The 16,628-nt window shown below is 41.5% G+C and overlaps 1 protein-coding gene across 1 annotated transcript in view; it reads left to right on the forward strand.

The window, feature by feature from the left end:
* Positions 1-16,628, forward strand: part of endou (endonuclease, polyU-specific) — a 56,545-nt gene that overhangs the window by 38,411 nt on the left and 1,506 nt on the right. The window contains 2 exon segments of the mRNA XM_072592904.1: positions 2,880-2,986; positions 10,275-10,417. Coding sequence (XP_072449005.1) covers positions 2,880-2,986; positions 10,275-10,417 — 250 coding nt within the window.

Here is a 16,628-nt window from a genome sequence, read left to right on the forward strand (position 1 = left end):
GACATGAGAAGCTTTGTTTTACACAGAAGATGGTGAACATGTGAGTGAACTTCCTGAGGCAGTGGTGGATGTGGGTACAATTACAATGTTTAAAAGACATTTGGACAGATACATGAATGGGAAAGGTTTAAAGGGATATGAGCCAAAAGCAGGCAGGTGGAACCTGTTTAGTTTGGGATTATGGTCGGCATGGACTGCTTGGATCAAAAGGTCTATTTCCATGCTGTGTGACAATAGAGTAGAGTGACCAAATGACTAGAGAACATTTTCAGGAAAGAGGAGTAAAGTTTGAAGGAGATGTGAGAGGCAATTATTTTACACAGAAAGGTAGGTGTATGGAATGTGCTGCCTGGGGTAATGGTGGAGGCAGATATGAGGGGATATTTAGATATGCACAAGAATATGCAAGGAATGGAGGGATATGGACCATGAGCAGGCAGAAGGGATTAAATTAACTTGCTAAACTTGTTAAATGTACTCTGGGTGGCAGATTTCAATGTCCACCAGCAAGAGTGGCTCACCAGCAGCCTACTGATCGAGCTGGTCAGCTCCTAAAGGACATAGCTGCTAGAAACGATTTGTAGCAGATGATGAGGGAACCAGCACGAGGGAAAAACATACTTAACTCCATCCTTAGCAATCTACCAGCTGCACATACATTTATCTGTGGTTGTATCTGTAAGAGTGACCACAGACACTCCTTTTGGTGACAAAGTTCTGCCTTCACATTGAAAATCCTCTACATTGTGTTGTGTGGCATTATCACTATAATAAATAGGCCAACGTTGAACAGATTTAGCAATGTGACTGGGCATCCCTGAGGCGCTGTGGGCCATCAACAGCAGAATTATACTTGGACACAAACTGCATCCTCATGGTCCAGGGGATCAACCATATTTCAGTGGAGAGTGCAGGAGCGCAAGGCCTGAGTAGCACCAGGCATACCTAAAACTGAGATGTCAACCTAGTGAAGCTACCAAACAGGACTACTTGCATATGAAACGGCATAAGCAGTAAGTGATAGATAGAGCTAAATGAACCCACAGAAAAATGGATCAGATCTAAGTTCTGCAGTCCTATCACGTAGGTGAATAGTGGTGGACAATTAAAAAACTTACCGAAGGAGGTCGCTCCACAAATATCCCCATTCTCAATTATTCTTCTATAACTTTGGCTATTTTAAACAGTTATCGCGCTCAGCAATTCCAGTTATTTCATTTGCAAACAAGCTGTTAACTTTAATGAAAATTAATGAAGACCAGTTGACATTTCTAACGAGCATCAACCTTTTTTTTCCCTGGGCCTGGTCAGTAAGCAGAATGTCTGGGGTGCTTGGGAGGGTCAGGTGTCACGTTGGGTTGGAGGTGGGAAGGGTAGCAGGTGAGTTGGGCCCTTAGTTTTAGAGTTAGCTAGGAATTAGCAAACTTTATTCTTACTTTTCCTAGACATCTATGTAGTTGGAAGCTACAGGCATCTCTGAACCTAACTCAGCTGGAGGCATTTTTGGAGGCTTCCAGATACAGAGTGGTTACCCTGAAGTTTAAATTTGGCGTCTTGTTCAGCACAACGTCATGGGCCAAAGTCCTGTGCTGCAGTCTTCTATGTTCTTTTTTGTAAAGAAGTTGTCCTCATCTCATCGCTAGCTGTTTTGGTGAAATTGTGACCCCCTAGTTAATGACACTTAAATTGGTGGAAATATAATATTCTTCTCTACCCTGTCAAAATTGTTCATAATTTTGAACACCTCAATAAAGACACATTTTAATCTTTTCTACTCCAAGAGAGCAGAGTATCCCCCATGTCCTTGTATCATCAGCAAATGGAAATAGTTTTCCCTTGCCAAATTTATCCAAATTTGACATTATTCTGTACATCTCTGCAAAAAATCCCTTCAATCTCCTTTGTTAAAAGAATAACTTTGACATTCCTAACCTCACCATCTAACAAAAACATCCCATTCCAGAAACTATATTAGTCAATTTTCTCTGCACCCTCTCAAGAATCTTCACAAATTTCTTAAACCAGAAGTGGATACAGTACTCTATAGGGCGGCATGATGGATTAGTGGTTAGCACTGTTGCCTCACAGCACCAGAATCCAGGTTCAATTCCACCCTTGGGTGATTGTCTGTATGGAGCTTGCACGTTCACCCTGTGTCTTCATGGATTTGCTTCAGTTTCTTCATATGGTCCAAAGATTTGCAGGTCAGGTGCATTGGCTGTGCTAAATTGCCCGTAATGTCCAAGGATATACAGGCTAGATGGATTAGATTCCTGTGAATGGGAATTGCACGGTTCCGGGGATAGAGTAGAGTTTGGATTTGGGTGGGATGCTCTTTGGAGGGTCAGTGTGACTTGATGGGCCGAATGACCCTGCTTTCATGCAGTGGGGACTCTATAATTTCTGGTTACCATTTCTGCATGGTAAAGAACCTTTCCATCTCAGAGGAAAGTCAACCCTCCACTGGTTGGAGATGCAAAGGTTGATGGGTTGTAGTTGTGGGAAACCAATCACCTGAGTCCTTAGGACTTTGCTAAAGAGCTCTAATTCATCCTGACTTTCCTTCTTTCATAAGGGCCAAGTGCTCGAAAATGAAACTAGAGTAGATAGGTACTGGACAAAATGAAAGACCCCTTTCCATGCTGTAAAACCCTGACCTCATAAGATCAGAAGTAAGATGTTATCTTATGATTGCATCATTACAGCCTGAGCTATTACATCAACTGCTTTAATTATACCTTACACTTACCAGCTGAACTCTGTCCTTCTACATTGCCCATCACTCAGGACTGACCAGCTATAGTTTGGTTTATTGGGTTTATAGTTTGCTATTCTAGGTCATCCCAGGATTAATTTGCACAAAATTGTTTTGGAAACAGGTGAAGTGAAGAGAGGGAAGGTGTCTGGGTTCCACAGTTGGATCCGCTTCTACCTTGCCGAGCAGAATGGCGAACTGAATTATTACAGTTACAACTATGACGGACCAGTGAGTGATTGAGCTCGAAAGAGCATTTGACCACAATCTAACATCATTACATTTCTTTTCATCTCTGTACACCTTTCCTTCCCTTCAAATCTCAGAAGGCTAGTTGGTTGAATCAGTCCTTTGATGTGAGGTTCTCAAGTCTGAAGTCTGACCTGCTGGATGGAGCCTGTCTCTGGATTGCAGTACCAATCCTTTCACCACCTCAGGAAGGATGGAAACTCTATAGATTGACTTTTGCTTTGGACATGTAGTCAAGTGTACTGCACCTTGGACTTAGATCTGAGTGTAAACTAGATTATTTGTGTGGTCCAATCATACCTCACACTGACAATACAATACACAAGGAAAAGGTAATGTGAAAGGCTGATGCATCACCCCAGTGTCTTACCAACCTCTCAAGAACTGATGGCTTTGTCTCATTGATTGGAAACAGAGGTGGAATGTGGTAATCACAGCTTCTGTGCTCCTGTCCTTGCCTACTGCATTTCAGATCTTGCTCTCTAGGGATCCTCCCCTGGGTAATGTGAAAGGCTGATGATCTCATCGATGGTCTCCACATGACAATGCAAGTTTGTCTAAGAAGAGCAAGACTGAATACTTAATTCTGAGAATTTGCTAAGTGAGATAATTTGGGAAATTAAGTAAGGGAGAAGGTACTGTTCTGGGCCAAGAGCGAAAGCCAAACACAATGAGACCTGAGAGCTGAAACTTGAAGGCATTAACTGGTAACTAATGAGTTTTAAGTATATTTAGTCACTCTAAACTGAAATAGTTAAATATTACATAACACCAGATTATAGTCCAATAGTTCATTTGGAAGCCCAATCTTTTGGACTGATGGTCCTTCATCAGGTAGGAGCTACCTGAGGAAGGAGCAGTGCTGTGAAAGTTAGGATTTCCAAATAAACCTGTTGGACTATAACCTGGTGTTGTGTGATTTTTAACCTTGTTAACCAGCACCTCCTCAATATAAACTGAAATAGTAGTTTAAACTATACTAGAGAGGTATAAATATTAAATTTAAAGTATATTTAGTTGAACTCCCATAATATAAGTATAGATATTCATTGATATTTCTTAACTTGAGATCTACTTATTTCAACAGAATAAAGATGGCAGGGCAGGTGATGTGTTGCAGCTATGTCATGTGGAAGCTGCTGAACACCGGTGTGATCCACAACAGCTAAATCTATAGTAAAGGTCTGTAACTCAAGGAGTGGAGAGTGTGGTGCTGGAAAAGCACAGCAGGTCAGGCAGCATGTGAGGAGCAGGAGAATCAACATTTCAGGCAAAAGTCCTTCATCAGGAAGTAGCTCAAGGAACTTTGTCTTAGACATGATGACCTGGGCTCTGAGATTCAGAGACTGATGCATAGGGGAGGGGGAAAGATTAATTGAATCCTTTGTTCCAGAAGGCATTGAGACCCCTTAAATTTGGTGCAAGAGATTTGCTGCAAGAGGAGATAGTGGAGAGTGAGACTGTAAGAGAGGCAGATATATGGATCCAGAAGATAACAATTGCAGAGTGCTAGTGCTTGGAATTGTTCAACAAGTTTGAAGCTCTTTCAGCTTTTGTGTCAAGAATGCTGGCTGCTAGATGGGTGAGCAAACTGACTACAATATGGGCGGCACGGTGGCTCAGTGGTTAGCAATGTTGCCTCACAGCGCCAGGGATCCGGGTTTGATTCCAGCCTCGGGCAACTGTCTGTGTGGAGTTTGCACATTCTCCCAGTGTCTGTGTGGATGTCCTCCTGGTGCTCCAGTTTCCTCCCATAATCAAAAGATGTACAGGTTAGGTGAATTGGCCATGGTAAATTGCCCGTCGTGTAGGTTATTAGGCAGGGGTAAATGTAGGGAAATGAGTCTGGGTGGGTTACTCTTTGGAGGGTCGGTGTGGACTTGTTGGGCCGAAGGGCCTGTTTCCACACTGTCAGGATTCTAAAAAATACCATGGTGCAAGGATCCATTCAAGTGAAGTGAATGAAAAGGAATGTAGTTATACCAGATAATTGAATATTCAGATGAGAAGGGAAGTAGGTAGATACTTTAGCCGAGAGCTTTGAGTCCTGATTCTGTTGTCTGCCAAGCTCCAAGTTAAGGATACCTTGGAGCTAGAAAGGAACTTGAAATGGGAAGGAAAGGATTCAGTTATTGTGCTCCATGTGGTTACCAACAACAACTAAGAAAAAGGTTCTGTTGAGGGAGTATGAGCAGTAAAAGACCAAATTGAAAAGTAAAACTATGAAAGTAATAATCTTTGGATTTAGAACATAGAACATAGAACATAGAACAATACAGCACAGAACAGGCCCTTCGGCCCACGATGTTGTGCCGAACTTCTATCCTAGATTAAGCACCCATCCATGTACCTATCCAAATGCCGCTTAAAGGTCGCCAATGAATCTGACTCTACCACTCCCACGGGCAGCGCATTCCATGCCCCCACCACTCTCTGGGTGAAGAACCCACCCCTGACATCTCCCCTATACCATCCACCCTTCACCTTAAATTTATGTCCCCTTGTAACACTCTGTTGTACCCGGGGAAAAAGTTTCTGACTGTCTACTCTATCTATTCCTCTGATCATCTTATAAACCTCTATCAAGTCACCCCTCATCCTTCGCCGTTCCAACGAGAAAAGGCCGAGAACTCTCAACCTATCCTCGTATGACCTACTCTCCATTCCAGGCAACATCCTGGTAAATCTTCTCTGCACCCTCTCCAAAGCTTCCACATCTTTCCTAAAGTGAGGCGACCAGAACTGCACACAGTACTCCAAATGTGGCCTAACCAAAGTCCTGTACAGCTGCAACATCACCTCACGACTCTTGAATTCAATCCCTCTGCTAATGAACGATAATACTCCATAGGCCTTCTTACAAACTCTATCCACCTGAGTGGCAACCTTCAAAGATCTATGTACATAGACCCCAAGATCCCTCTGTTCCTCCACCTGACCAAGAACCCTACCATTAACCCTGTATTCCGCATTCTTATTTGTTCTTCCAAAATGGACAACTTCACACTTGGCAGGGTTGAACTCCATCTGCCACTCCTCAGCCCAGCTCTGCATCATATCTAAGTCCTTCTGCAGCCGACAACAGCCCTCCTCACTGTCCACAACTCCACCTATCTTTGTATCATCTGCAAATTTACTGACCCACCCTTCGACTCCCTCATCTAAGTCATTAATAAAAATTACAAACAGCAGAGGACCCAGAACTGATCCCTGCGGAACTCCACTTGTAACTGGACTCCATGCTGAATATTTACCATCTACCACCACTCTCTGACTTCGACCGGTTAGCCAGTTTTCTATCCAATTGGCCAAATTTCCCTCTATCCCATGCCTCCTGACTTTCCGCATAAGCCTACCATGGGGAACCTTATCAAATGCCTTACTAAAATCCATGTACACTACATCCACTGCTCTACCCTCATCCACATGCTTGGTCACCTCCTCGAAGAATTCAATAAGACTTGTAAGGCAAGACCTACCCTTCACAAATCCGTGCTGGCTGTCCCTAATCAAGCAGTGCCGTTCCAGATACTCGTAAATCCTATCCCTCAGTACCCTTTCCATTACTTTGCCTACCACAGAAGTAAGACTAACTGGCCTGTAATTCCCGGGGTTATCCCTATTCCCTTTTTTGAACAGGGGCACAACATTCGCTACTCTCCAGTCCCCTGGTACCACCCCCGTTGCCAGTGAAGACGAGAAGATCATTGCCAACGGTACTGCAATTTCCTCTCTTGCTTCCCACATAATCCTAGGATATATCCCGTCAGGCCCGGGGGACTTGTCTATCCTCAAGTTGTTCAAAATGTCCAACACATCTTCCTTCCTAACAGATATCTCTTCTAGCTTATCAGTCCGTTTCACACTCTCCTCTTCAACAATACAGTCCCTCTCGTTCGTAAATACTGAAGAGAAGTACTTGTTCAAGACCTCTCCTATCTCTTCCGACTCAATACACAGTCTCCCACCACTGTCCTTGATCGGACCTACCCTCGTTCTCGTCATTCTCAGGTTTCTCACATACGCATAGAATGCCTTGGGGTTATCCTTGATCCTATCCGCCAGGGATTTTTCATGCCCTCTCTTAGCTCTCCTAATCCCTTTCTTCAGGTCCCTTCTGGCTATCCTGTATCCCTCCACTGCTCTGTCTGAACCTTGTTTCCTCAACCTTATGTAAGCCTCCTTCTTCCTCTTTACTAGACATTCAACCTCCCTCGTCAACCAAGGCTCCCTCACACGACCATTTCTTTCCTGCCTGATCGGTACATACATATCAAGGACACGTCGTATCTGCTCCTTGAGAAAGTCCCACATTTCCACCACATCCTTCCCTGACAGCCTATGCTCCCAACGTATGCTCCTCAAATCCTGTCTTACAGCATCGTAATTTCCTTCCCCCAATTGTAAAAACTTCCTTGTTGTGTGCACCTATCCCTCTCCATAACCAAGGTGAAAGTGACTTGAGTCATGAGCAGTGTGCGTCTCAGAGATAAATGTGGGAGAAATAATTGGGTTTTGGTTCATGGCACTGATAGCAGGTTTAGGGAAGGTGAGAACTGTAGTGTTGGGACAACCTTTATCCAAACCATGTTGGGACCAGTGTTTGGTAAATCATATCATTTGGGCTGTTGACAGGGTTTTAAACCTAACAAAGGGGAGGAGAGTTCACATGAGGGCAGATTTGGAAAATTTAAAAGAAAAGATAAAGTTATTATGATTAAAGATAACCAGAGTGTAACATGAAGAGAACAGGGAATATGATCAAAATGGAGTATATGGTCAAAAGCAGAATTAAAGCATCTTTATATAAATGCGCACAGCAATCATGAGAAGATTGATGAATTGACAACACAAATAGAAGTGATAGAATAGACTATGATATGAAAGCTGCTAAAGACACTTCTTTCGAAGTGACCACATCTAGAACCTGGGTATTCAAAGTTCTTTGACATTTCAGAAGGACAGGAAATAAGAGCAAGGAGATGAGGTGATTCTATTAATAAAGGATCAGAGGATCACAAAGTTGAATCTGAATCAGTTTGGATGTCGCTAAGGAAAGAAGTCAGTGGTGACATATGTTAGAGGATCCCTGGCTGTAGCTACTCCACTTCCCTATCACTAGGTAATTAATCCAGAGACTCAAATAATGTTCTGGGGACCCAGGTTTGAATCCTGCCACAGCAGATGGTGGAATTTGTATTCTATACAAAATATCTACAAACAAGAAGCTACAATGATGATGGGACTTTTTTCAATTTTTGAAAAAAAGTGGTTTGGATCACTAATGCCCTTCAGGGAAGGAATCCGCCATCCTGATCTAATCTGGTTTACAACGATGTGGTGGACTCTCAACTTCCCTTCAAAATGGCTTTGCAAGCCACTCAATCGTATCAATTGCTATGAAGTTTCAACAAAGAAATGAAACTGGACAGACCACCTAGCACTGACCTAGGAACTAGAAAAGTCAATGACAAAAACCGTCCTGTCAACCCTGCAAACTCCTCTTTACTAATATCTGGGGGCTAGTGACAAACTTTAGAAAGATGTCTCACAGACTGGTTAAGCAACAACCTGACAGTCATATTCACAGAATCATACCTTCTGAACAATGTCCCAGGCACTACATCACTATTCCTGGATAAATTCTCCCAGCAGGACAGACCCAGCAGAGGTAGTAGCAGAGGCAGTGTTACACAGTTGGGAGGGTGTTGCCCTGGAAGACCACAACATTAACTCTGGACCCCATGAGGTCTCATGGCTTCAGGTTAAACATGGGCAAGGTATCCTCCTGCTGATTGCCATGTACTGTCCTCTCTCGGGTGATGAATCAGTACTCTTCCATGTTGATCAATACTCAGAGGAACCAGTGAGGGTGACAAGATGCTAAATGTACGTGGCATAGCGGATTCAGCCAATTAGTTTAAACTATATCCTGAAAAGTACCAAATTCCAATCAAGTTTGAATTGAGTATATTGATAATCTTAAAAGCCAATGACACAATCTGATGCTCTCAGGTGTAAGACCCAGAAAAAAATAAACAGTTGGGAGGTGAACTGCCAAGCCCCAGCATGTAAAATGACTGCCTGAAAAATAGCTCTCTTAGAAGTACCTTTATTGATCAGTAACCTGTGAAGCTGAATTCCTAAGAAGAAGAAAAGAAGACACAGCAAGATCCAAATAGAAGAACCAAAAGCTGCCTGATTTTGAAATAAGAAGTTTGGTTTTGTAAATCTTAATTGACAGTTTTATTGTTCTAGTATTATAGAAGGGAATGTAAAAGATAGGTTAGAGTAAGGACTTGTGAACAGTTGTTAGTTAATTATTTTCTGTTATACTTTAAGAAAAAAAGTTGTTAATTTTTATTTTTAATAGTTCAAATTTTTACAGATTACTGCGTTTGCTGGTTTAAAATTAAGCAGGAGGGTTTACCCTGTGTCACAACACTACCAAACAGAACGACTTGCATGTGAAACAATATAAGGAGTAAATGATAGACAGAGCTAAATGATCCCACAGAAAAACAGATCAGATCTAAGCTCTGCTATCCTATTACATCTAATTGTGAATATTGGTGGACAATTAAACAAATTACTGGAGGTGGCGGCTCCACAAATATCCCATCCTCAGTGCTTCTTATATAATTTTGGCAATTTTAAACAGTTACAGAGCTCAGCAATTCCAGTTATTTCATGTACAAATAAGCCAAGGGCTGTTAATTCCAGTGAAAATTGATGAAAACCAGTTGATATTTCTAACTAGCGTCAACTGATGTTTCCTGGGGCCTGGCCAGTAAAGAGGAATGTCTGGGGAGCTTGGAAGGGTCAGGTGTCAGATTGGGTTGGAGGTGGTCGCAGGGCTGAGTTGGGCCATTGTTTTTAGAGTTACTTAGGAATTAGCAAGTTTTACTCTTACTTTTCATAGACAACTGTTTAGATAGGTGAGTTGGAACCTACAGACATCTCTGAACCTAACTCAACTGGAAACAGTTTTAGAGGCTTCCAGATGCAGAGTAATTGCCTCGAAGTTTAAACTTCACAGCAATTTCTGGTTGCCATTGCTTTGGGACTTTCAAAGGGTTTCAACTATCAGGATAAGTTGCAATTGGACAGTCCAGAACAATGTTTTCTTCCCTTATGTCAAACACCAGCTGGAACTCTTGATTTGATTCCTGTGTAAAGGTTCAAAAAGAACATTAGAAGAAGCTGTGTTGATCCAATTTTGCGGTTGTTAATTTCCAATAATTCTGATACCTTGTTCTATTTTTAATAGTGGACTAGCTATCCAGATGTGCTGGCGATGCAGTTTAACTGGAATGGATACTTCAAACAAGTGGGTTCAGAATTCATTGGCTCCAGTCCCGAATTTGACTTTGCCATTTATACTCTTTGCTTTATTGCAAGGCCAAATTCTCCGTAAGTATTACATAAAAACCAAGAGCAGGGTTAGATCATTTGGCCTTTCAACCATGCTCGACCGTTTATAGAACATTTATAAAACATTGCAGCGCAGTACAAGCCAGTTGGCCCTTGATGTTGCGCCGACCTGTGGAACCAACTTAAAGCTCATCTAACCTACACTATTCCATTTTCATCCACATGTTTATCCAATGACCATTTAAATGCCCTTAAAGTTGGCGAGTCTACTACTGTTCCATGCCCTACTGCTCCTCTGAGTAAAGAAACTACCTCTAACATCTGACTTATATCTATCACCCCTCAATGTAAAGCTATGTCCCCTCGTGTTAGCCATCACCATCCGAGGAAAAAGGCTTTCATTGTCCACACTATCTAACCCTCTGATTATTTTATGTATCTCAATTAAGTGGCCTCTCAACTTTCTTCTCTCCAACAAAAACAGCCTCTACTCCCTCAGCCTTTCCTCATAAGACCTTCTCTCCATACCAGGTAAAATCCTAGTAAATCTTCTCTGAACCATTTCCAAAGCTTCCACATCCTTCCTATAATGCGGTGAGCAGAACTGTATGCAATACTCCAACTGCAGCCACACCGGAGTTTTGTACAGCTGCAGCATGACCTCATGGCTCTGAAACTCAGTCCCTATCCCAATAAAAGCTAACACACCGTATGCCTATAATCATGGGCGGCATCTATCAGGGGTCTATGTACATGGACACCGAGATCCCTCTGCTCATCAACACTACCAAGAATCTTACCATTAGCCAAGTACTCTTTATTCCTGTTGCTCATTCCAAAGTGAATCATCTCACAAAGTAAATTCACTTTTATCTAGGTCTACCACCAAGCCTGCCTTCTGGAGTCGATCGAACAAGTCTGATAAATGCTGTAAATGTTCCTTTCATGAATGACTAAAAATGACCAGGTCATCATTATAGACAACACAGTTGGGTAATCTGGCAATGACCTTATTAGTTAGCCTCTGAAATGTGGCCGGAGCGTTTTTCATACCAAATGGCATGACCTTAAACTGATACAGTCTATTTGGTGTTATGAAAGCAGAAATTGCCTTTGCTTTCTCTGACAGGGATACCTGCCAGTAGCATCTGAACAAATCCAACTCAGAAATGTAAGTTTTTAACACAGTCTTCCAACCATGGAATTGGATATGTGTCAGTCTTTGTAACTGCATTGACTTTGCGATAGTCCATTGAGTACCATCTGGCTTTGGCACCATGACTATGGGTGAGCTCCAGTCATTGTAACTCACTTCGATTATGCTACATTGGAGCATACATTCTACCTCCTTCTGAACCTGTGCCAACTTTAGAGGATTATGCCTTTAAGGAAGTTGCTTAATTGGAGCAGCATCTCCTATATCTACATAATGCACAATTAGGTTAGTACTTCCCAGTTTATTTCTACATATCTCTCCATGTGATAGTAATAACTCTTTCAGGTCAGTTCAGTTTTTCTCAGGAAGTTAACCCAATAATTTATCCCAGTTTTTGACAATTTCCTCATTGTCCAATTTAATTTGTGGAATGTCCAATTCAGAATCCTCTGAACTTGATCTTCCTTCTGTGCTGTGATCATTAACACTTTCTCTGCTTGCTTTCCTTTCCTGGCAAAATACCTTTTGAGCATATTCACATGACACACTGTGAGATTGCTTCCTGTCTGGAGTCCTTATCAAGTAGTTTACCTCACTTGATTTCCTCTCGATTTGATAAGGTCCTCTAAATCTTGCTTTTAAAGGTTCACCTAATACTGGAAGGAATATGAATACACTATCCCCGATAGCAAAACTGTAAATTTGTGATTTCTTTTCTGCTTCCTGTTTCATTGCATTCTGCGATACTTTTAAATGCTGCCGAGACAACTCCCCAACTCTATTTAATTGTTCCCTAAAATTTGACACATAATCCAAATCTCTGATTTCTGACTTACTAATTTCTCCTTATCAATTTTAATGGTCCTCTCACTTCATGCCCAAAAACTAATACAAATGGACTGAATTTGGTCAATTCATTTGGTGTATCTCTGATCACAAAAAGCACAAACAGAATTCCTTTATCTCAATTATCTGGATAATTCTGACCATAAGCCCTCAAAATGGTCTTTAGTGTTTGATGCCATCTCTCTAGTACTTCCTGCGATTCTAGATGGTGCATGGTAGATTTGAATTGTTTTATAACTAAACTGTCCATACCTTCCTTGAATAGTTTGGATGTGACATTTGAGTTTTGAACTGACTGGATCTCTGTATCTAGTAAAAAAATTCGAGTGAATCCTCGGTAATCCTTTTAGCTGCCTACTGAAATGGCCTCTGGAAATCTCGTCAATATATCCATTATTGTTAACAAATACTGATTCTCACTTTTTTTTTGATGTAGGAGACCTATGCATTCAATTAAGACTCTTGTAAAAGATTCCTCAAATGCTGGAATAGGTCTTATTACTACCTGTGGTTTTCCAATTACCTGACATGTATGATACATTTGGCAATATTCAACTACATCCTTGTGCAGTCCAGGCCAGTAAAAATGCCTTTGTATATTAGCCTGTGTTTTCCTCACTCCTAAATGACCTCCAAGTGGTAGCTCATGTGCCACTCGAACTCCTCCTTTCTATACTCACTGACAATACAATTATATGAATTTCTGCCCATTTCTCATCTGCTTGAATATGTGGTGGTCTCCATTTCCTCATTAAGACATAATTTTTCAGGTAATAACACATAGGGATACATTCAGACTCTTTTCCTTTTGATACAACTGCTTTAAATTTTTATCTTTCTGCTATAACTCAATGAGCTCAGCAGATACTTGCAGGTTTATCTATTTGCTCCTGTTCTGTCCCACTTATATGACCAAAGACAGTCCCTGCTAATGCCACTTCAGCTTCCTTATCTGTGACCTTTGATCTCTCCTGCTTCAGGGAAGATTCCTGGATAAACATCCTGCATTGCTTCAGTTACCTGCATCTCTACTGGCCTGTCAACCAGAGTAGGCAGAATGCCCAATGGTGAATCAGCTATATCACTCACAAGGACAAATTATATTCCTGGAGCCAAGAGATTGTCCAGTACTGCTAACATAAATTCTTCGCTCTTTTCTGGACACTCTAACTTCACTTTACATAATTGAGCGCTTTTTGTCTCACCATGAACTCCTGTTATCAGTACCTTTTCTGGCAATAGTCCTTCAGCAGTACAAACTGAGAGGATTCTGTGTTCCTTAATATTGTAACTTCTTTACCTGCTACTTCTGGCCTATGTGAACAAACTTTACATTGCAAGTATATTTTTTAAGCAGATCTGGCACTTCCTCCTCAACCAAACTCTGTACACTCTGATGCAGATTTCTAGCTTCCACTGTACTTTCTGTTACTACTCCAACAAAACTCCCAGGCTTATCCTGCTTTCCCATGTCTGGCTTTCCTGTGCTTTTCCTTGCCCACCAACACTGTGATTTCATGTGGCCTACTTTACTGCAATGAAAACAGCAGAGCTTTTTAACTTCTTTGTCCCCTCCAAGGGTTTCTTTTTTACCCTGTGGTAAGATCTCTCTTCACTGAGACCTACTTTTCTCTTGCCACGTGAGGTTTTCTCTTTTCCCCAATTTCTGTCCCTCATGGATTGAAATTAATTCGGGGAGTTTAACCATGGTTTATTGACCAACTCAATCATCAGCCACTTCAGCTGCTGACCTCACCATTTTAACTCTTCCACATGAGTTTCCATTATGTTAGGCAGTGAATTTTTGAACTCCTCAAAAATAATTGTCTCTCTAAGTTTGCTCTATTTTTAAAGCTCTTGTCCACTCATCAAAATTAGTTTGTTTGATCCTTTCAAACTCAATCTGGATTTGACCAGAGTTCCTCCTTAGATTCCTGATACGTTGTCTATAGGCATCCGATACAAGCTCAGATCCACTTATAATAGCTTTTTTCATCCCCTCATACTCCCTAGATACCTCCTCTAATCGTGATGTGAATATCTCATTATCTCTACTGACAAGTTTGGTATGGATCAACAAAACCCACATGGTCATTGGCTACTGCATTTGTTTAGTTACTTTTTCCAAATGAGATGAAAAGGATTTCACATCCTTCTAATCAAATCTAGGCAATGCTTGATCATACTTAAACTCACACCAGGCTTTTGACAACCAGGTTCTTGCTCGTCCTCACTAAGCCTATCTCCAGCCTTTCTCTCCATCTTTTTATGCTCACTTCCCTTTTTAAGTGTCAATTTCTGAAGTTCAAACTCTCTCTCTTTTTCTTTCTCTTTTGGTAAAGCCCTTCATTTATTTTCTTCTGATTTTAATCATAACTCAAATGGTTTCATTTCTGCTTCTAACTGAAGCTTCTTCATTTGCAATTGAAGTTTAGCTATTTCTACAGATCCTGATGGAGTTTTCAGCAAATTTAAAGGCTGAGCCAATGCTGCAATCATCTCATATTTCCTCACATTAGGAGGTATCTTCAACCCCAGCTTGTCTATTAATTCCCGCAGCTTGGTCTTACTTGCCTTTCGTAAAAGGTCACCTCTTCCACCTCCAGAAATTCCTTAGTGACTGAAATAGCCATTGCTATCCAAGCACTGTTTAAACCAATCAAACCAACACGCAAACTAAAAGACAGTCATACCTACCACTCACTGTTTAAATCCTGCAAAGAGCCCCTGGTCTGTTATGGACTAGGCCAGACCCCTCAAAACCTCTTTCAGCAGGTAGCCCAGACCATAACCTTGGTATTTGTTTAGCTAGGCGTGTAGTGGATATTCCTGGTGTGAATTAGCTGGGTCGACTGTCAAGTTTTAAACAAACAAAATTCATTTACAAAATTACAGAACGAAACACAAAGAACAGAAAATAGAATACCCGATAAGTTATCCTATCCAAACCTGAATTTTAATGATGCTGTTCCAAAAACACGCACTTCCCTGAGCATAAACAGTAAAACACGGCACAGGCAACTCACAGTTCAAAATCACAAGGGCAGAAGGAGAGAGTATACCCAGCCTTTCTTTACACACACACTGCTGAACTGAACCAATAAACCTCAGCTGCCAGGACTGGCCACACCCCTTTCATTATACAAGTCATTTCTAAAACATGAGAGACTTTGGCCTGAGATATCATCTGTTTAGGGGTAAACAAAAAGGGCCCCAATAAACCATTCATCTCTGCACCAACTCAGCACTATGACCCCTCTGATAAAAATCAAGGGTACAGTCACTTTGAGAAAAGGGAACAGACTTGCAACATGCCCTTACTGCCACCCAGTTTTCTTATCCCTTGCAATACATATAACTAACGTCCTCCTCAAAGGCATTCCAGAAAATGTAAACATCAATGGCTAGAATAGAATAGAATAGAATAGAAACCCTACAGTGTGGAAACAGGCCTTTTGGCTCAGCAAGTCCACACTGACATTTTGAAAGTAATCCAACTTCAACTCTTCCCCTACATATACACCTGGCTAATGCACCTAACCTACACATCACTGAACACTGTGGACAATTTCGCATGGCCAATTCTCCCAACCTGTACATCTTTGGATTGTGGGAGGAAACCGTAGCATCTGGAGGAAACCCATGCAGCCACGGGGAGAATGTGAAAACTCCACCCAGTTGCCCGAGGGTGGAATCAATCCCAGGTTGCTGGTGCTGTGAGGCAGCACTCCTGACCACTGAGCCACCGTGCCAGCTAGGACACATTAAAATACAACATCTCATGCACTTCTAATGTGGAAACTTGTCTGAGTGTATGTCACAGTGCTGTATTGAAATAAAGACTGAATATTAAGTCAAAGAATGACATGTTGGGAAGTATCAAAAGATTGATTAAAGAGATATCAACTTAGAAATCAGCTCCAGGAATCTCTTTCGCCTGCCCCCCCCACTTTCAGAGTTTATGGTGTAATTTGTTGAAGGCTTGGTCACCATGGGATAATGAAGGAAATGGGAGGTGAACTAAAGGCTAAACTAATTCGATTTCAAATTTAGGGTGGTGAGAACTGGAAAAGATTATAAAAAGAGCATGGTGAGGCCATGGAGGGATTTACACAAATGATCATTTCAAACTGGAATTATTACTGGACAGGAATTGCCATAAGTCAGGAAAGATAGAAATGGTGGATGTTTTGGTTCGTGCTGTGGAATGCCAGTTTTCTGAAGGACTGCAGTATGGTAAGTGGGTGA

This window comes from Chiloscyllium punctatum, chromosome 23 (assembly GCF_047496795.1).
Source record: "Chiloscyllium punctatum isolate Juve2018m chromosome 23, sChiPun1.3, whole genome shotgun sequence".
Taxonomy (NCBI): Eukaryota; Metazoa; Chordata; class Chondrichthyes; order Orectolobiformes; family Hemiscylliidae; genus Chiloscyllium; species Chiloscyllium punctatum.